The sequence below is a fragment of the Chionomys nivalis genome, chromosome 9 (genome assembly GCF_950005125.1).
Source record: "Chionomys nivalis chromosome 9, mChiNiv1.1, whole genome shotgun sequence".
Lineage (NCBI taxonomy): Eukaryota > Metazoa > Chordata > Mammalia > Rodentia > Cricetidae > Chionomys > Chionomys nivalis.
Genome location: NC_080094.1, coordinates 61,948,434 through 61,969,241, shown reverse-complemented (window position 1 = coordinate 61,969,241; position 20,808 = coordinate 61,948,434). Strand labels below are relative to the sequence as shown.

The 20,808-nt window shown below is 42.2% G+C and overlaps 2 protein-coding genes across 3 annotated transcripts in view; one reads left to right on the top strand and one right to left on the bottom strand.

Moving 5' to 3' along the window:
• Chrm5 (cholinergic receptor muscarinic 5) overlaps positions 1-8,614 on the bottom strand; it is a 57,871-nt gene extending 49,257 nt beyond the window's left edge. The window contains exon 1 of the mRNA XM_057780390.1: positions 8,027-8,614. The gene's annotated coding sequence lies outside the window, so the exon portion shown is untranslated. The remainder of the gene's footprint in view (positions 1-8,026) is intronic.
• Aven (apoptosis and caspase activation inhibitor) overlaps positions 1-20,808 on the top strand; it is a 129,917-nt gene that overhangs the window by 34,213 nt on the left and 74,896 nt on the right. Inside the window, exon 1 of one of the 2 annotated variants that reach the window (XM_057780393.1) lies at positions 6,385-6,468. The exons of the other annotated variant lie outside the window; for it this stretch is intronic. Within the exon in view, the coding sequence (XP_057636376.1) occupies positions 6,417-6,468 (52 nt within the window). The 5' untranslated portion in view covers positions 6,385-6,416. Of the gene's footprint in view, positions 1-6,384; positions 6,469-20,808 lie in introns of those variants that run through there. 2 annotated transcript variants of the gene reach the window in all.

Genomic DNA, 20,808 nt, shown 5'->3' with positions numbered 1-20,808 from the left:
TTGTAGATGAAACAGCCATGCCATTTCTGAAAGGCAGTGTTCCATATCCCACCCCTTCCTCCACCACATTCTTCTGCCCTCTCCTCTGTGATGTTGTCTGAGCCTTGAAGGTGGTGACGTAATATTGCTTGTTTTCCCTGTCTATAGTAGATTATACTACTAGAGCCTTGCTCAGAAGTGGGAGGAGAGAGCTTAGAAGAGAAAATAGCCCATGATTCCACTGTCTAGGACATTTGCTTCACAAGTTCAGTTGGCAGTCTGAGACAGAAAAGATAAGTTAAAAAAAAAAATCTCTCTTTTTCCTGGTACTTATATTTGTTGGTAATGCAGATGATTGTATATTTATTATATAACAGGTCAGTCTGATTCTTAAAACCTTTTTTAAAAAAAAATGTTTTGAGAAGGGTTTTGCTGTGTAACAGTTCTGGCTGTCCTGGAACTTGCTCTATAGACCAGGCTGACCCCAAACTCAGAGAGATCCACCTGCCTCTCCCTCCTAAGTGCTGGGATTAAAGGCGTGCACCACCACTGCCAGGCTCTGAAACACCTTTGTGAGTATAAAATTATAAGGAATTTGTACTGTATTTTCAGAGCACCTTACAGAAAGGTGTGTTGGCCTCTGGAGCTGTTCTCTCTCTATTTTATGGCTGTCTTACAAAAGTGTAACTGCACAGGTGTCGGCTGTCATTTTGGAATAGTTCAAAGTAAAACACAGCAGAATCTCAAGAACATACATTAACATATTCTTTTGGAAAATGTACAAAATATTGGTTACTTTGGAAACTATGTTTGTGTGTTCATGAACATGCTAAGGTGCATGTTTGTGTGCATGCATGTGGAAGCCAGAGGACAGCCCTGGATGTTGTTACTTGAGTGTGGTTTGCTTTGTTTTGGTACAGGGTCTCTCAGTGGCCTGGAGCTCACCGATTAGGATAGGTGGGTTGTCTAGTGAGTGAGGCCCAGGCACCACCCTCTGCTTCCTCCTCAGTGACTTACAAGTGTGTGCCATCATTTCTGGCATCTTTTTTTTTTTTTTTTTTTTTAAGTGTGGGTATAGGGATTAGATTAAGTTTTGGCTGTTCGTACTTTACTGATTGAACTATGTCCCTCAGCTAGGAAGATAGTTTTAAACTAAGATTCATTTGGTAACAATTATGACAACTCAATGAACAGAGTTGTCCTGGAGAAGGGTGCTGAACAGAAAGGAATAAACTGTCATATAACTAGCATAATATAAATAATCAAATTAATCTCAAATAAAATAATATATACCAATAAAAACATAACAAAATATAATAATCAAATCAAATATAATATAATAATCAAAATTTTCTTTTGTGTGGGAGCTCAGATTTCTGCTCTTTCTTTGAGACAATATCTTATATAGCTCAGGGGCCTAGAGCTTGCTTTACAGCTGAGGGTAACCCTGAACTTCATATCCTTCAGTTTGTATATTCCTAGTGCTGGGGTTCCAGGTGTGGGCCACCAAGCCTTGCTGATGGGTCGTAGCAGGTCCTGGGCATCCAATGAAGTACTGTGCATAGGTGAGCACTCACTCACATGTAGCCTTGGCTGACTCTGCTTCCTGCATTCTGGAATTACTTATTCCCTCTTTTAAAGTTAACTTTATAACATACTACAATATTCAGTTACACTGAAGCTCAGATTTGAGAATTCAGACTCTGTTTTACTTTTATAGTCTGTAAGTTACTAAACCCATAGGCCTGGAATCAGCTAAGGATAATAAAATGATTAGTAAATGTTAAGGAAAGAGTTTTTGAAAAGGTCCTCCTTATTGGTATTTCCAACAATTCTCTTGGTTTCTCACACTTCATTCTGAAACATTTTATGACAAAATCTTACTGTTTTATTTTTATGCTTGACTTTCTGATTACACATGGTATAATTTACTGAGACTTTGTTCATTTTATTTACTTCCAGCATACTTCACCCAATCCAAATTATAGTTGTTTAAAATAAGCTTTAAATCTATTTGAATCCTGGGTCTTAGTTGCTTTAGGGAACAGTGCTGAGGGAACAGAATAACTGTGTGGCGTACTATTATGTCTAGGCAATGATGGTTTGCAGCCTGTATCCTCTTAGGCTAGAAAATACTATTGATTCACATGACTCAAAGGAGTTTTTGTGGATTGGTCCTTGGCAGTGTCTGTTTGGAGAGTACCTTTGTGAGTCCTCTAGATGGCAGAACAGTTACAACAGATAAACTTTAGGAAGCATCCAGGGAGAGCATGGGAGAGATGGCAAAAGCGGGAGCCCTGCAGGCTCTCGCCTTTATCTCCAAGAATATCTAGTTTTGTATTCATTCTATATAGACGTTTTACTTAAGATATTCCTTGAAGGAGTGTAACTTAAAATACAGTGTTACAAATCTGTGCACACAAACATCAAACTACAGACTTGGTGAAGACCACTTTTCTGGTCATTTCTTCACTGCAGCTAACTCTACCGTAGCACCCAGGGTGAGTTCTGAAGCAGTACCAGCTTATGCTCGCCTTCATTTCCATCACAGCACAGGCTTTTGCCATTGCCTCTACTTGTACAGAAACCACCACTGTTGGCATAGATTTAGCTGATGGGAAATCCCGAGGTTCTGGTGATGCTGGCTCACAAACTCAGAAAGATGTTACTTGGATACTTAAGCAACATCTAAGGGTGAAAGGGAAGGGGAAATAAATGTAAGAGTTCGAGGATGTGACTTCTCTGCTCTCTCCATCCGATAGCTGATGTCACTGTTTCTGTGTTTTATCTTACTTTTCTCATTTTGTGTGTTTGAGTGTTTGCCTGCACATGTGTCTGTGTACTACATGTGTATCTGGTGACCTGGGAGGCCAGGAGAGGGCATCAGATCCCCTGGATCTGGAGTTGCAGGGAGTTGTAGTCTACCATGTGGGTGCTGGGTATGGACCTGTTCCTCTGGAAGAGCAGTAGGTGCTCTGAACTCTGGAGCCTTCTCCCTAGGCCCTAACTCTTCAGTTTCTTTTGCAAAATGGAATAGTCCTTTGGGACTATTGATTTTCCCGGATTTCAGCATAGTGCGGAAAATTTGGTTTCCGTATTTCAAGTAGAACAGAAATATAAGGATACTATGCTGCATTATATTTTCTCATTTGCTAATATCATAGTTTCCTTGGTTGGTATGATTTCTACATATCTTCTATTTCAGTACAAGTGCTCTAAAAGACCATCATACTGAGACTTTACTGAGTAAACTACTTGCCCTCTTACCAGTGAAGGAAACTTAAGTATATTTAGGATCACTGTTTTTTTTTTTTTTTTCCCATTTGAGACTGTTTTTGAGAATGTACCAGTAGAATATATTTTCATATACATTGAGCACACCCACTAATTAATTATTTCTGAGCATACTTGAAAATAGACAGTGGGTATGATCATTCTTCTTGTGGCCCTTATCCATAAGTAATGCAGAGTTTCCTAGACAAGACAAACATGCATTTTCAATGATACCTGACAAAGTCTTATGGGAGAAGTAGTGTCAAAGGGCTGAGGACATTTCTAGCCATGAATGGCTTTTCTATAGGTGTTGCAAGTTCCCAGAAAGTACCACACATAGACGACTGTCCTTGTAACAGTATGTAACAGATAAGAGATTAAGTATCCCATACAAACCAAGTGCTCCATACAAACCAAGACTTTAATTGTGCACCAGCCGTCTTCTTTGGGTTATTGTTCCAGAAAGTTCAAGATTTTTATTAGAGTAATTGAACTGGACATTGTCTCTTGTTTTGCTGTTCAAAGAGCTCAGGATTTGATGCTATATTTCTATAGTGATAAGTAGGAAGGCCCACATCCTCTGACAACAGCAGCATGACATTGCACGAGAGAACTATAAAAGCATCTTCTGATTGATCTGGATTCTTGAGTTATTTGACTAATATATCATGTTATGTGAAAAATAGAGACTGTCATGATTGTCCAACTGTTCAATAATACAATGTAATTAATCACTACACAGGGACAGATATGTGCTTTTACAATCTTGTCACGTTCTGTCATTTCCAGCAAAAGGTGTAACCATAAATAATGAGCTTGGCTTGTAATCATGTGTGGAGATGCTATTGCTTTGTGTGTAATATTTGTGTATGTTCTATACCTAAGAGGCCATACAGATGACTAGGATTTTGAGCTGGGGAAATTGCTATTAGTCTAAACGCCTGTGTTTGTGGAAGAACTGTCTAGTCTGTCATTGTCATTTGAAGTTAGCTGCAGTTACAACCAAAAATGATAACATGAGGGAAGATGGTCATGTGTGTACATGTGTTGACAAGAGGCACTCTTGTCTTCATTTCCTTTGTTGAGCTCTGACTTATAATTCCTGAATTTCTTTTATATATATATATATATATATATATATATATATATATACACATACATTTTTTTTTTTTTTGCAAATTCGTGTTGAAGGATGTTCTGGAACACAGTATTTTTACTAATAAATGAGATTCTCTCTTAAGGAATTCTTGTTTTCTTAGAAGGGTGTTAACTAGGCCTTCTCCCTCTCAGACTCCCGCACTAGTTTGAACGTCACACACTAATTCCCCTGGGCTCCACCTGAGAATATATACTTGGGACTCTCTCAGTGAGAGGCACCGTTTTTCCCATCTGAGGTCTACTGACAGCTTTTTTCATGTTTTTCGGAGCAGCATTGATGTCCCCAGTTGTACTGGGAGCAGTCTTGCCCCTGAGTCTTGTCTTTTCTCACTCCTGCTCTACTAATGTCTCTGGCTTGCTTACCAGAATTTTCTTCTATCCCATTTTATCCTCATCTGTGAAATTAGGTGACGTGATGTTTACACCCCCATGATGTTTCAAATGATCAGTGAGGTAAACTGTGAAGTGGTCCTTTTGTCCTGCACAGTGGATGCTGTAGAGTGACAGGTACCGGCGAAGCATTTGCTTTCCCTGATTCCGCCCCTGTGTGGATCTTTCTGGTGTCTCAGTGACTTGAGATGAGTATGCTCGCAACTCTTTGGCATCTAGCTCCCCTGAAAGGGTATAATCACATTTGATATCAGCCAAGTCCCCAGTCATAGACTATGATGTCACAAACCAGAGATCATTTTCTCTCAGCCGGAACAAGCTGAAGAGGAGGAGAATGTCCATGACAAGTTACATCTTTATTAAAAGAGTCACTTCTTAAAGAAGATGAGCCATAAGGCACTTCCTGCTGAAGTCCTACTGAAATACCCATTGTGTTAAGCAGAGCACTGCATTTACCACTATACTACAGTGAAAAGTTGTTTTAAAAATGAAAAACTTAAAGTTATAGAAATGTACCTAAGCAGATACACACTTAAACACTTAAAATAGGGCTTCTTGATAAGATAAATGCTAATATATTAACTTGAATTTTATATATATTCCCAATTTTGAAATAGTAAAATGACTTCCTTTTAAAGACTGGTATAATATCAGGAACACTTGGTGGAAGAGCTTCATTTTGACCTTTGTACCTATTTTTCTTATAGTTTAAACAGGAAGCTTATAGGGTGATATAAACGGGAGTTTGGATGGTATAAATGGCCAGAATCTAAGATATAGGATAACAGGTGTCACTATTAAGGATATGATAGCCAAAACATTTACCTCATAGCTTATTGAATCACAGAAACAATTAGTAGTCATTGACAAGTCCCCAAGATTCAGAATCTCATGAATTGTTAAATCTACTGATAGTAAGGAAAATTCCCATTAATAATCTTGGTCTTAAGGTACTCACTCTAAAACCCCTTACGTGGGGCTGCCATGATGGTTCAGTGAACAGAGGCATTTGCCATGTAAACCAGGCATCTTGCGTTCAATCCCACATACAGGTAGGAGGACACAACTGACTCCACAGAGTTTCCTCTGACTCTCCATGTACGGTGTGGCCCACCTACCCACCCACACACCACTCTCTCTGACTGTCTCTGTCTCTCTTTGTCTCTGTTCTCTGTCTGTCTCACACCACACCTCCAATTTGAAAAACTAAACCTGCTGGGCGTGGTGGCACATGCCCATAGGCAGGCAGATCTTGAGTGAGGCTAGTCTGGTCTACAGAGTGAGCTCCAGACAGCCAGGGCTATACAGAGAAACCCTATCTCAAAAAAAAAAAAAAAAAAGATAAAATAATAAAAAACTAAACTCTACTCATTTGTGCCTGTAATATGCTAAAGCTAATGGTGCTGTTATCTTTTTAGTACATTGGTAACTGTCAATTGTTCCGAATTCCTACATCTTTTTTGGAAGCTTTTGCTGAGGACAACATAGCTTTCTGAATGGGTTATTATAGGTAGGAAAGAAAGTGGAGGCTCACGGGGACTGATGCTGTCAGAGACTAACTTAAGAGTTGGTATTTGGTGTCTGTCTGCCCATCCATTGTCACTGAAGGATAAGCTATGGAAGGAAGCAAAGTCCCTGAGAAGTGGTACGTGAATCTTCCTCATAACAGTGAGTAAATAAAATACAGGGACATTATCTTCCATCCCCTTCCATCCTGCACAGTGTTGTAAATTTCCTTTTCCTCTAGGTAATTAAAATTTTAAATTACGATTTGAAGTATTATTTGGTATTTTTCACTTAAAATGCATTTTCTTGAAGCATGTCAGTCTGTAAAACAAGGTGGAAACGGATGAAAAGAACCTTTAAGGATTCAATGAGTCTCAGCTATTAGGGGGAAAAGCAAAAAGCCAGCACTTTAGTTAGGCTGTTATGTAAATGACAGTCAAGTTGCTATCTGTATTGGAACCACTGCTTGCCTTTGTTACTGGAAAATGACAAGCGAGAGTCTATAATGACTTCAAATGCAAAAGATATGTGACATTTAAGGCTATTTATGCAATGTCTTAAAGAGTCAGAGGAGTCAGGTGTCCACTATCTTAATTAAGAACTGAAAACCAAGATTCAATGAAATGGAAGAGTTTTCCTCCTTGCTATTACTTTGTGCTGGGGATGGAACTCAGGCCCTGGATAGGCCAGGCCAGTGGCCCTGTCTGCTCAGGAGCCCCCCCGGCGCTCATGTTTGTTTTCAGAGTAACAGCTTTGACGGTTTGTCTTGGATTAGCGAATTTCTTTAGTTAGGTGTGGTATGCATTTGCTGTTTTTCTTATCCCCACCCTGCCAAGCTGATAGGAATAGGAGTGTTGGACAGCTTTTTGTGAGATTTTTGAACCTGACTTTTCAGTTGAACTTAGGACAGTTACTTCATGGCCATGATGTTTGAGGGAAGGAATTAAGATGGCATCAGGTGAAGGAAGCTGTGGATTGATTCCTTTCTGAGCTTTCTACACCGAAAGTCTCTGTAGAAGCCTCATGCTGCATGCACAGTCTCTCCAAGACTCTGTACCCTTAACATTCTCCACGGCTTTGCTAGTCCTTTGCATTTTTTAGTTTGGGCCACTAGCCTGGATGGAAAATTTGGAAGATTTAATGTGCCAGACTTCTTTTTGTTCTGTTCTTAAATGTCATTTGCTCTGCTGTAAAATATCCTGCTATCTTTGGGGTAAATTCATCCCACTAGAGATTGTCTCCATCAGTGTGAATGAGAGTGACATCACAGTTTAGGGTTTTTGGTGTGCTAAGAATTAAAATCAGCCAGTGAGCCTTTTAAAAACCTGGACAGCAATGTTGCTAACCATGCCTGTGAATCCCTCCTTTCCCCAGGCAAGCTTGGTGACACCTTCTTGCGGGTGCCTCCTAGGCAGCATTCTGGACTCCTCTCAGGCTTTCAAGTTACTAAATAAAATTATAATTCTAAAAACATGAAGAAAATGATGGGACAATTCAGTGAAAAATGAATGGGATCTGCAAGCCATTTGATTGTCGAGTTGTGAGTGACTAGCATGCAGCCTAAGTAGAAACAGGTGTTTACCTCAGAAGGTTCCAATCAGCATAAAGCCTAAGAAAGGGAGAACCACATGCAATTCAGACCTCCTGGCTCGCCCACTGCAGTAGTAGGGTTCATTCCAGCAGCCAAGCTATGAATTAATGTCATTAAATCGAATCTTACCTGGTAGCAGTTGGCTGAAGCTCAGTAAGGAGCGATAAGCTCTCATACTCCAAATGCCTCGTCGACTGTGCTGTGGTGATCTCTTTCACCCATGTGTCTTATTTCTTGCAGCATCTCCGAGGCCCGCTAATCCCGTGCTGTTAGTTAGGACAGCTCACAGCAAGGCAAAGACTCCATTTGGATAGGATTATGGAAATCAAAGGGTGAATTTTGCCTTTATCAAATAACAGCAGTTGATCTGACCACAGTGCTCAGAACTTATTAAAAATTCTTGGCTCTCTCGGCTGTGAGAAATCCTGCTTACTCCTGCAGATGGTTCATGCACTGGAAAAGTTGTGCTCACCTGTAATTCAGAATTGCAAACGTCCCCAAGTCACGCTGCTTTAACGCTGGTGTGTTTTCCAGAAGCACGGATGTTCCGTAGCACCTTCTGTTTCCCTTGGCTTTCTCCCGGACAACTTTCCGTCCTCAGCCTCCTGTCTGCAGAGGTGAAGAATTTCCTCTCTCCCCGGTGCTTCTGTTAACACGTCGCTCTAGTGGTTTCTGAGTGGTGAGGGGAAAATCCGAAAGGAAGAGCAGCTTTATCGTATCCCAGACACCGAACATGAATGAAGCGCTGATCGGATCGCTCAAACCAGACAGCCAAGTGGTGTGATAATGCTTTCATACATAATGAACCCGTTAATTACTCCTCCCGATGGCCAGCGGAGCGCCCCGGCAGGAAGAGAGAAGGAGCAGAGGGGCGTGTGCTGTTCACTAGGTGCTCTCTGAATAGCTTGTCACTGAGGAGGGAATCCAAGGGAGGCTGCAGCTCTGTGGTGTGATCAGGTAGCCCAGGCAAGTTATTTTGACAGACAGTTAAATGACGTATTTTGGAAGGAAGAAAAGAGAGCTTAGCTTAGCAAGAGGTAGCCTGAATGCAGTTCCCGGATGTCTTACGGATGGCATCCCTAATGCTGGAAACATTTTCTGCCTTTGGATTGCAGAGGTTCTGTCCAGCTGTGTGGTTGTCGTGTAGTTTTCTCCAGTGAAAGAGAACTTTTCAGAGGTCTTAGGTGGAAAACATGTTCTGGGAGTTTTAAAAGTGGTGGCAGGGAAAGGCTGTTCTTTCCTTAATAAAAGACGCATTTGTTTTTATACATCTTTCGGGCACATGCGTGTTTTTGCTTTGGAATAAAGCATTACAAATCACTTGGTATACAATGTAATGAATGATCTACCAGTTTTCTTAAACCACATGAAATTCTGATCAGCTATATAAAGTATATATATAAAAATGCCAGTTTCATAATTTTTGTATTTTAGTTGTTAAATCTGGCAAGGGCCTTTCACCCACGTCTCACTGAAGCCCTTTAGGACTATGACTAGCCACTAGGATGTTTTGAAACATTTTAATTGATGAATACTTCAAACTTGGACAAAGGTGAAAGCAAATACATCAGCTCCCTATAGACCCACTGCCCTGATTCAGTAGCTACTGGTATTTTCTCTTTATTGAAATACTTTAAAGGAAATTTAATTTCTTTCTGCTCAACTATGTATAGTTTAAAACTTCCCGAATCCTTTTCAGATGGTCTCTGTGGTCATCTACTAGCCACTCTCCTTGAAATTCCTTGTTTCTCAAAACTATCTCTTTTCATAGCGTTTCTCAAGTGAGAATCCAAAGTGTACACTCATACTTAGTTATCAAGCGTAAGAAACTTAAATCCTGACCAAAATAACTACATATGAGAAAGAAGTAATTTTGATTTCATGGTATCTTTCATGCTAATTTTTAGCATGAGTGTACAAGAGAAAGTGTCTCTAGGACTTTCTTGAACCCTTCCCTGCTTAACATAGATGCCATAATACTAAAAAGAATTGGATTTTGGGGGTGTGGAGAGATGGCTCAGTGGCTAAGCGTATACACTGCTCCTATGGGGGACCTGAGCACCCGTGTTGGACAGCTCACAACCACCTGCAACTCCAGCTTAGGGGACCTGGCACATTCTGGTATTCAGAGGACCAGAGACGAGGCACCACACACCTTTCTCATGTCTAGTGCTCTTCTGTCAATTTCACTTCCTACACTTGTGAGCACCTAATTAGACAGCATTTGATTGTTCGCTTAACTTTTCCGGGAATGCAGGGGCATGAGGCTTGAGAGAGCTGTGTGCTACTCCTCCTTTGCTGACGTTTATTCTCATTCAGATTCTTTCTCTCATCTCATTTCATCTCCTTAAGTGGCTGGATGAATGGGAAATGAGAAGGTGAAATATGGGGAACCATTAAAAGAACATGGGCGGAAATTGTTTTTCTTCTGTGTCCACCTGGGCTTAAAGCCAATGCTGCGGGCTTCTAGTTAAGGAATGCCCCTCTTGCAAGGTGCTCATAAATCCTAGGTAACACACTGCCAAGGTCCTCAACTCTGTTGTTATGGCGTGAATGCTTACTAACTCTGTGTAGCATTTTTATATGATCTCAATCATGCCTTATCTCTTGTTAAATAGGTTGTATGTGTTGATTACTTATGCATGTGCCAGGAGGTAGCACCATGACCATTATATATATATATATTTAAAAGAGAAAGATGAGCCAGAATGCTGCTTCCCTCCAAGTGATCTATAATTATATATATAACATATATAATGTACAGTTAGCATCAGGAAGGCATTTGTTCTATTGGGGAAGTTTATATGATTAATTGGCTTCTCAGGGAGCAGTAATAGATTGCAGGCTTTAGGTCTAAGTTCCTACTCTGTTTCCAATCATGGTCTCCCAATAGCCTGGATATACACTGAATTAGAAGAAAAATATTGATTCATTTGATGACCTAGATTGCTCCCAACCCAAAAGAGCCTGCCTCCTTTCCACACACGGTGGGACTCGTGCCCATGCAATGGAATCACTTACACTTAGGGTGGGTCTTCCTACCCTGGTTAACCTAATTTACATTACTCTTTACACACACTCTCAGAGGTTTGTTTCCATGGTGATTCTAAATCTTGTCAAGTTGACTATTAAAGTATACCTGGTATTGATCTTGTTTATAGAAAGCTCCTTTTACTTTCTCTGCTGTCCCTAGTTCTCTTCCCATCAAGGAAGATGTTGGGCTGTGGTATGATCAAGACAATGGCTCCAGAGACCATGGAGTGGGGAGTGTTTTTGATGCACCAGACTCCCAATCTCATGAACGAGCAGTACCTCCTCTCCAGCATGAGCAACATTCTGTCCAGTGAGATGTGAAGTTTCTCTGGGATCCCAGATGACCTGCACATGGTGTTAAGAGTTGACCCTCTTTGAAAAGATGATGTGACTTTAAAGAGAAAGGATGGTTTCTTCCTGTTTTCTAAGTTTTGAATTTAAAAAGCAGGGGTACTATTTTTTCTTTAAAAAAAACTTCAGAATCATATATTCTGTTCCTTCATGGTCTCTCAAATAGCAGTGTATTTTAAAATGCTATATAAAGATCTTTTTCTCTTTTTTCTTTCTCATGTATGTGTGTGTGTGTGTGTGGTGCATACACTCCTGTTGTCTATTTGTGTTTGTCTGTGTGTGGCACACGTGTGTATGGGTGCACATGAATTTGTATGCAGGTGCATATGGAGGCCCAAAGTTGCTACCCGATGCTTTCCTGGCTCATTCCTCACTTTACTCATGGAGGCACGGTCTATCAGCTGAACCCAGAGCTTGACAGTATTGCTGGTCTAGCTAGCCCGATCACTCTGGGAAATCCTTATTTCAAGTGATGGAATTACAGGTAGCGGCCACACCCACCTCACATCGTGTGGGATCTTTTTTTTTTTATTAATTTATTTATTTATTAAAGATTTCTGTCTCTTCCCCGCCACCGCCTCCCATATACCTCCCCCTCCCCCAATCAACTCCCCCTCTCTCATCAGCCCTAAGAGCAGTCAGGGTTCCCTGCCCTGTGGGAAGTCCAAGGACCACCCACCTCCTTCCAGGTCTATTAAGGTGAACATCCAAACAGCCTAGGCTCCCACAAAGCCAGTATGTGCAGTAGGATCAAAACCCAGTGCCATTGTTTTTGACTTCTCAGCAATCCTCATTGTCTGCTATGTTCAGTGAGTCCGGTATTATCCCATGCTTTTTCAGACCCAGTCCAGCTGGCCTTGGTGAGTTCCCGAAAGAACGTCCCCATTGTCTCAGTATGTGGGTGCACCCCTCATGGCCCTGAGTTCCTTGCTCATGCTCTCTCTCCTTCTGCTCCTGGTTTGGACCTTGGGGTTGTAGTCTGGTGCTCCAATGTGGGTCTCTGTCTCTGTCTCCTTTCATCGCCCGATGAAGGTTAATATCCAGGAGGATGTCTATATGTTTTTCTTTGGGTTCACCTTCTTATTTAGCTTTTCTAGGATCACGAATTATAGGCTCAATGTCCTTTATTTATGGCTAGAAACCAAATATGAGTGAGTACATCCCATGTTCCTCTTTTTGGGTCTGGCTTACCTCACTCAGGATAGTGTTTTCTATTTCTGTCCATTTGCATGCAAAATTCAAGAAGTCATTGTTTTTTACTGCTGAGTAGTACTCTAATATGTATATATTCCATACTTTCTTCATCCATTCTTCCATTGAAGGGCATCTCGGTTGTTTCCAGGTTCTGGCTATTACAAACAATGCTGCTATGAACATAGTTGAGCATATACTTTTGTTGTATGATAGGGCATCTCTTGGGTATATTCCCAAGAGTGGTATTGCTGGGTCCAGGGGTAGGTTGATCCCGAATTTTCTGAATGCAAACTCTGGCTTCACACTTGTTTGGCAAGTGCTGTAACTACGGAGCTAGGCATTCATTTAGCTAAATTTCATTAAACATTTAAAAGGTTTAATGTGCTGTAAGGAGATGTGATCCTTATCATAAAGTTGAGCGTTAGGAAACAATTGCTTTCCTCCTATTAATCGTATCTGAACAAATTGAGAGTATTTTTATCTCCAAATGTAGATTTCAGAAACACTTCTAAACTTCTTGTGGCATTCCCTTGTCACTGCATCTTGTTTCACTGCCTCAGACTTTGACCTATCTTTAACCTTTTCCCTTCAGTGATCTGCAGACAACCAGCAGAGGTCTCCAGACCTCACTTCAGGAAGCTCTGATTTTACAGCCTCGTATGCAGAATGGATACGTGCCAGGAGACATTGGTTACCCAGATTTATGAAGTGTTATGTTCCAGGTCCCAGAACTGCGCTGTGGCCTGAGCATAGCTTTAAAAACAGTGAAGTCTCTGCTCCAGTAGGGACATGTTCTTAGGACCACTGTGACCCCAGCCACAGCATGCACTTTGCATCTTGATTACCAGGTCCTTGAGATTTGCAGATTTGTCACAGCCCTCAGAATACTCTCTAGATATTCATTTACAGCGAGGTCACTCCTGGCCTCTGGTGCTGGGACCCTGCCCATTTATCACCCAGGAACCAATCTCTGTACCAGACTGTTTGAGTGGACTCTGAATTTTGTTTTCTCAGCTTTATGTATCTAATCTGTAGGGAATAGGGAATCTCTTCTCACACACACACACACACACACACACACACACGCACGCACGCACGCACACGCACGCACGCACATGCACACACCCTGCATATACACATGCACACAGACACACCCCCATACACATACACACATGCACACACCATGCACACACACACGCACACAGACACACCCCCATACACATATACACATGCACACTCCATGCACACACACACACACACCCACACACCCACCCCCCCCACACACTGTGAGTAGGCCTCACAAAGGTTTGCTGCTTTATTTTAGAGAATTTTGTTGCTGTTGTTGTTGTTGTTTGAGTCTTTGTCCCACTTGAACCTCTGGTCTCAAAGAGCTTTGAAATAGAACCGTGTCACAAGGTCGTGTGCTTTTCACACTACTCAGTGACCCGTGGAAAGCACAAGGGTGTGGCTATCACGTGTGGGGCAAGTGCTCAATAGGCACCCACAGTTGTCATTATTACAGTGGAACGTGATACACTGTTACTTCTGGAAGGCACTGCAGAGAAGATGTAGTTCTTTCCCCCATTTCACAGAGCACATGCTGGGCTCCGTCCTTTCTCATGTGGGTGCATAACCTGTTCTCTGAAGCGCTACATTAGGAAGGCCCAAACTTGGTGCAGTTAGTATCGACTAAATCATCACACTGTTTCATAAGGATTTTTATGTGGATAAATATTTTGAGCTAAACTGTAATTGGTGGTTTCAAACAATTTTAAGAGTGACTTTTGAAGGTAATCAGCAAAGGCTTTTTTTAAAAATATAAATGGGATGCTATAGAAAGCCTGGCAATTGGTCAGTCTCAAAACAGAGGTTTCATAGAAAAATTTAATAGTTATTGATTAGTAACTGTCTAGATGATGGATCTGTTTCTAAGCATATAGAATCACTGTACATATGCCAAATGGACAAATATTTAGCTGTAAAAAAAGAACGAAATTCTGTTGTTTGTGGCAACATGGCTGGGATTAAGATTATTATGTAAAATGAGATAATGCACACGCAGACAACTATTAGGTGACCTTACCTATGAGGACCCCAGAAGAAGTGTAGAGTAGAATGGAGGCAGGCTGGGAGAGCAGGGAAGGACGGGAAGGATGGGAAAGGGTCGATCAGTAGGAGCAGGAAAGTCCGCTGTGCTATTGCGCGGTAGCATAACTATTGATAATGTACCACACATGCATTTCAGCAGACCCTAAGAGGGGACTTGGAAATGTTCATCATTTAAAAATGCTTGAAGAATTCAACATGTTTACACATATGCGTGTGTAAGATGTTCTGTGGCTTGAGGACACAGAAGACGATTCCTGTAGGTGCAGACCTTAGAGCAACATTGGCGATCCTTCAGGAGTGGGACATTTTTCATTTAATACATTTTGGGAATTATTTGAACAGTACGTGAGAGAGACTAGCCCCAAGATTAGGTGGTATTACATAAAGCCATTAGGGATGGCTTGGGTAGAAGAGAGAAACAGCCACTTTCGTGTCATGAGATCATGAGTAAGTGGAAACAATCACAATTAGGAGGGCATGCAGCAAAAGGGGGGGTACAGCAAGGCTTCTAGCTGGGGGACTAAGTAACTTAAACGTTTTGTTGTTGTTGTTTTTAAAACAGGATTTCTCTGTGTAGCCCTGCCTGTCCTGGAATTTGCTTTGTCCTCCCTGCTGGCCTCAGACTCACAAAGGTGCACCTGCTCTGTTCCCGAACGCTGGACTTTATGTTTTTAAAGCATCCCTCTGAGTCTGTGGTGCATTAAGAAATCGCAGACGTCTTTGTTCTCTGGCTCTTCCAGTTCCTCTGCTCCCTTTCCCGCTATGGTCGCTGAGCCTTAGGTGTGGTGTGCTGTAAATGGACCCGCTGGGGCTGGGCATCCAACCATGAGTTCATCTCCACACTTCGGCCGGCTGTGGTTTTCTTTAATGGTCTCCGCTACAAAGAGGTGCTTCTTTTTGATTTGAGGTGAGAGCTACACCTACCTGCGGGTATAAGGGTAAGTTTTAAAGTGCAGTTAGGAGTTATGCTGCTCTAGTGAAGCAGTGGTAGTAAGTTCCCTAAACTCCTTAACCTCACCAACCCTGGGTAGTTGGCCTTAATTAGACTGTGAGACACCTGTCGTTACCACTGCTCTGGCGCCGTTAGGGCTCCCTTGTCATGTGCTCACTGTTGTGGTTTAGGTCACAGCTGGTGGAGTCATCGATTGTTTCCCTTTCTTGTCAGATTGTGACTCCTAGAAATGGGAAATTACACCCGTGATGTGTCAACAGTATGGCTTCCTAAGCCAGTACCTGAACAATTACAGCACCATGGACTTGTTAACGAGGAAGGAGGGAATCTGGGGACCTTGTCATATTCTGAGACTTATATGTAAACATTTTTTAATATTTCTAATAGCAGCCAGCAACAAAATCTCTCTCAGACAAAAAGATCCAATCCCTCTTCTCAGCCCAAGTAGTCCAGTTGCCATAACAACCTGAGAAGGGTGGCGTGTTTGCTGCTGTGGTTTAAGGTTGTGTCCATCGCAATTTTCAGGGTTTTAGAATTCAGCATCACACTCACAGACGTGAAAAAAATTCCATCCATCCACTGATTTGATTTTCCCCGAGTTATATATCCAAAACCATCACCCACCCCATGTTGAAAAAGCTCCATTGAGTTTGGTGTCTAGCATTGTGGTTTTGTGAATGTATATTGTGAATATATATATTTGTTTGCATTATTAGTAAATTAGATAATTCACAGAAATATAAGGAATATCACATAAATAGGCCAAAGCTGATTGTCAGACATTTATTATTTTGTAAAAGCAATTTATATTTTCTATTGTTCACATACAAAAGTGATGGGTTTCATTATGGTGTTTTCATACATATGTATTATTTAGCTTGACTTCCTCATCTCCCTCTTTTAAGGAAAACTCGGCTCCCTCTGCCCACCTCTTGTTGGTCTCCTCCGTCTCCCCTTCAGTTCTCTTGTCTCCTGTCCTTTTCCCTTCCCCTAACTCCCTTCCCCCCAGTTCAGAATACCCCTCCTCAACCTTATATCTGCAGCCCACCAATAAGAGAGACCATGCAGTATTTGCCTATTTTGAGTTTGGGTTATTTTAATGATCTTCAGTTCCATCCATTTTCCCCTGTAAATATCTTGGTTTCATTTTTCTTAATGGGATGAATATTCTGTTATGTACTTGTACCATATTTTCCTTAGCCATTCACCTGTTGGTATTCATCTCAATTGGTCCTTTGCCTGGCTATTGTCACCAGTGCAGCAAGAACAAGATTGTGAAACTATCTGCGTGGTATGCTCATGCGGAGCCCTTCAGTCACAACTCAGGAGTGCGATACTGGGTTATAGGCTTCTACACTGACTTTTTTTTTAAAATCTCTTTTTAATCTTTTAAGAAGATTTTATTTATTTAATGTACACTGGTGTTTTGCCTGTGTATAGTCTGTGAAGGTGTTGGTTCCCCTAGAACTGGAGTTATAGACAGTTGTGAGCTGCCATGCGGGTGCTTGTGGGGATCTCTTAGAAAGCAGGGGATGCTTTGCTGGATTTTAAGTAGGTACGATTACACCACACATACACAGGGAAGCTGTGCATGGAGGATACTCTTTTTTTTTTTTTTTTTTTTTTTTTTGGTTTTTCGAGACAGGGTTTCTCTGTGGTTTTGGAGCCTGTCCTGGAACTAGCTCTTGTAGACCAGGCTGGTCTCGAACTCACAGAGATCCGCCTGCCTCTGCCTCCCAAGTGCTGGGATTAAAGGCGTGCGCCACCACCGCCCGGCTAGGATACTCTTTTTTTAAGACATAAGATGGAGCTTAAATGAAGGGGTGTACGTGAGAACAATGTAGACACAGCAGAAAGAGCTTGACTCTGCTGCCATCAGTGCAGCATCAGGTCTGAAGAAATTAGATCTCCTGGGAGGAGTCTTAGCTAGACTCAGCCTCACAGATTCCTGGGTTTCCCTTGCTCTAGGTTCTAGTTCATCCCAGAGATGCTCCCAGATTCCAGTCGCCTCTTCCAGTACTCTATCCCTCCATCCTCCTCCACCTCATCCCTCCTACCCAGGCAAGATTTTCAGAGGAAGGACTGGGAACCAACCCAGCCACACACCCTTCGACCTACAATTTGTCCTGCCTACAAGATGTGCTGGGATAAAGAAGGCATAGAAATTGGAGTGACCAACTGATGATTGGCACAGTTGGAGACCCATACCCTGAGAGGGAGCTCCCCGCTGATGGCCAGGACCCTGAAGGGGGAAGATACCCCAGAGACCTAGTATAGAACCAAACATGAATGGCAGGAAAAAAAAAAAGCCAATGAAATGATTCGTAATGATATTCTGCTATACTCATAGATTGGTGCTTAGCCCAGCTGTCATCAGAGACCCAGCAACTGATGGAAACAGATGCACAGACTCTCAGGCACAGGGAATCATGTGGAAGAGGGGAGGAAGGACCCAGTGGTGTCAAGGTCACCCACACAATCAACTAACCTGCGCTCATAGGGGCTCACAGAGACTGACCTGGGAGGAAGTCTGCATGGGGCTGCATGTATGTTACAGTTGTGTAACTTGGTCGTTGTCTGGGACTCCTAACAATGAGAGCAGGGGATGTCTCTTACTCTGTTGCCGCTTTTGGGACCCATTCCTCATGCTGGATTGCCTCGTCCAACCTTGGTGGAGGAGGGGGGTGCCTGGTCTCACTACAGCTTGATATACCGTGACTGGTTGTTATCCATGGGATACCTGCCTGTATCTGAGGAGAATCAGTGATGGGGGGGGGGTGAAGGGGTGGTGGCAGGGGACCAGGAAGAGGGGAGGGAGTGGAAGCTTTGATTGGGATGTAAAAACAAGAACCCATGGCATGAGTGAGACAGCACTAACCAGGCCAGCATCGATAAAAGTTTTCGTCAAGAATAGACACTGTGGATAGAAATATGATGGGGAAATTCTCAGGGAATTACGTGTGTGAGAGGCAGCTGTGTCCGTGTGTCCCCTTTTATAGCACTTAAGTTATCTGACCTTGTCACTTGTGCCGTATGTAAGAAGTATTTGAATAGAGCCCAAGAGAGGGCAGCTTATTATCTGGAAGTAGCAAATTTTACAGTGCCACTTATCCTCCCCGAAACTGGCTGTTTGGGGTGAGGCACCAGGGACCTCTAGGAGTTAGGTTCTAATTGTTAGAAGGATAACGAAGCCACTAGGTCAAGCTCCATGCAATTGGGGTCTGTCTGTTAGAGGTGGGGGATTCTGCTTTTGGTCTTTGGCCTCTTACAGTAGACTTTGTTTGTTGCTATAGTCACCAGTAGTTTTTGGCACCTCTGGTTAAGGTGCTTGAGGGAGCAAGCAGTTTAACTAGCAAGGAGAATGTTGGCTTATCCATGCTATGGAAGACAGTTCTGGCAAATTAGATGGCATTGGAAGACAAATGGATGACTTTCTCCAAGACCAGGTGAAAGGCAAAGGAGTCTGTTGAATTAGAGGGAGACTGAGGATCAGCCATGGAGGGGAGGGAGGAGCAGGAGAGAAAGGCAGCCATATTCTGTCACATGACCATAGCACAATCTCTGTCTAGTAGTTCTCCTACTGACGGGAATGTGTTTTAGGTTCAGTTTGGGGATGTTATAAAACTCCCAGACCCAGGCGGTGGTGGTGCACGCCTTTAATCCTAGCACTTGAGAGGCAAGGGCAAGTGGACTTCTGTGAGTTCGAGACCAGCCTGGTCTACCAAGGGAATTCTAAGACAGCCAAGGCTACACAAAGAAACCCTGTCTTGAAAAAAAAGGAAGTCTCCCAGAGTTTTGATATGCAAGTCTTTATGTTAAACAGTTTCACTTCTCTTGAGTGAAATACCTAGGAGTAGAATTTCTGGTTCATAGGGTGGATTTATGTTCGATTTTGTAATAAACCCCAAATCATTTCCCACAGTGATGAATATATGAAAAGCTTAACTGGGATTAAATTTTCACTCCCTGCACTGAGAGCCTAAATACTGGCCAGACTGAAGGACTTTGATTATAACAAGAAAGTCCCGTCATGGAGGAGAACAAGGAGGCATTGCCCTTGGGATGTAGACATTTTCTCACCGTGATCCTCTAGCAGATTCTGAGACTGTAGTAAATGAAGTTCATGATTTTTCCTAAGAACATCCGCTGATGTTTACTGTGTGTTAGTCTTAGAGTTCCTAAGCAGAATAACTCCTTACTCTTTAAGAAAATAGAAGGGAGCTTGTTCAGTCTAAACTGCTCTTAATCTTAGTTTATCTGCAAAGTCTCAGCATCAGAGAGTTAGAGCAAAAAATCTCAAAGCAAAACCTCAGATCATTTTGGGTTGTTGGGATTGGCCCAGGTGAAGCTACCATTTGGGGAAGAACGGTGCCATTCGGATTGCATACTATTCTATACAGCAGGGTAAGTCTGCAGGTGTCAAAAAGTTTAATGTAAAACAGAAACAAATCACACTCAAACTCCTTTATAATGTCAGAGTGGGGAAAGTATTTTAAAATATGACCCATAGTGCAGAAACTACCCCAGCAAAAACGATTAAGTTTGGTTGTATAAAAATGAAGCATTCCTATAGGGCAGAACTGGAGCAGGACAGAGGACCCTGTGCACATGTGTGCAGTGATAGTGCAGGGGCGTGTAACCTTCCTCTTTGAGAACTAATTTTGGATACATTGATGGGTTTGAATAACTTGAGTATTGCTCCAGTATTCTGGAGGCTGAGGTATGAGGATTACTTGTGATTTTGAGCCCAGTTTGGCCTACATAGTGAGTTTTGGCCAGTCTGGTTTATATTACAAGACCCCGTGTTAGTAAACAAATTAATTAAATGAACAAATGACAAAGGTTTTTAGGTAGACTGTTCACAGAAAGTAAAATACAAATAGTCCTTAAACACCATGAAAAGATGCTCAACCTACTTATTTTTAAAAATTAAAAAAAAAAGGCAAGGCAAGGACACTAGTTAACCCTATATACCTCCTTTCAGTTACTAGTCTGAAAGTTTGACGAGATACTGCTGGAGACAATACAGTGCCAGGTTTTGGGGAAGAGGGCGATTCAGGACGGGGAGACTCCAGCTCTCTAGCTGGAGGTCGGAAAGCAAAGTCAGCCTTCAGGACAGGGCAGGCAGAGTAAAGCAGGGTGTGCACACCGACAGCATCAACTGTAAAGGGAAGCGGGAAGACCAGGCACATCAGTAAAAATGCTAGTCACCTGGAGGCAGGCAGCCCTGCAGACGCCAGGAGCTCAGGGATGCTAGTGCTTCATCAGGGTC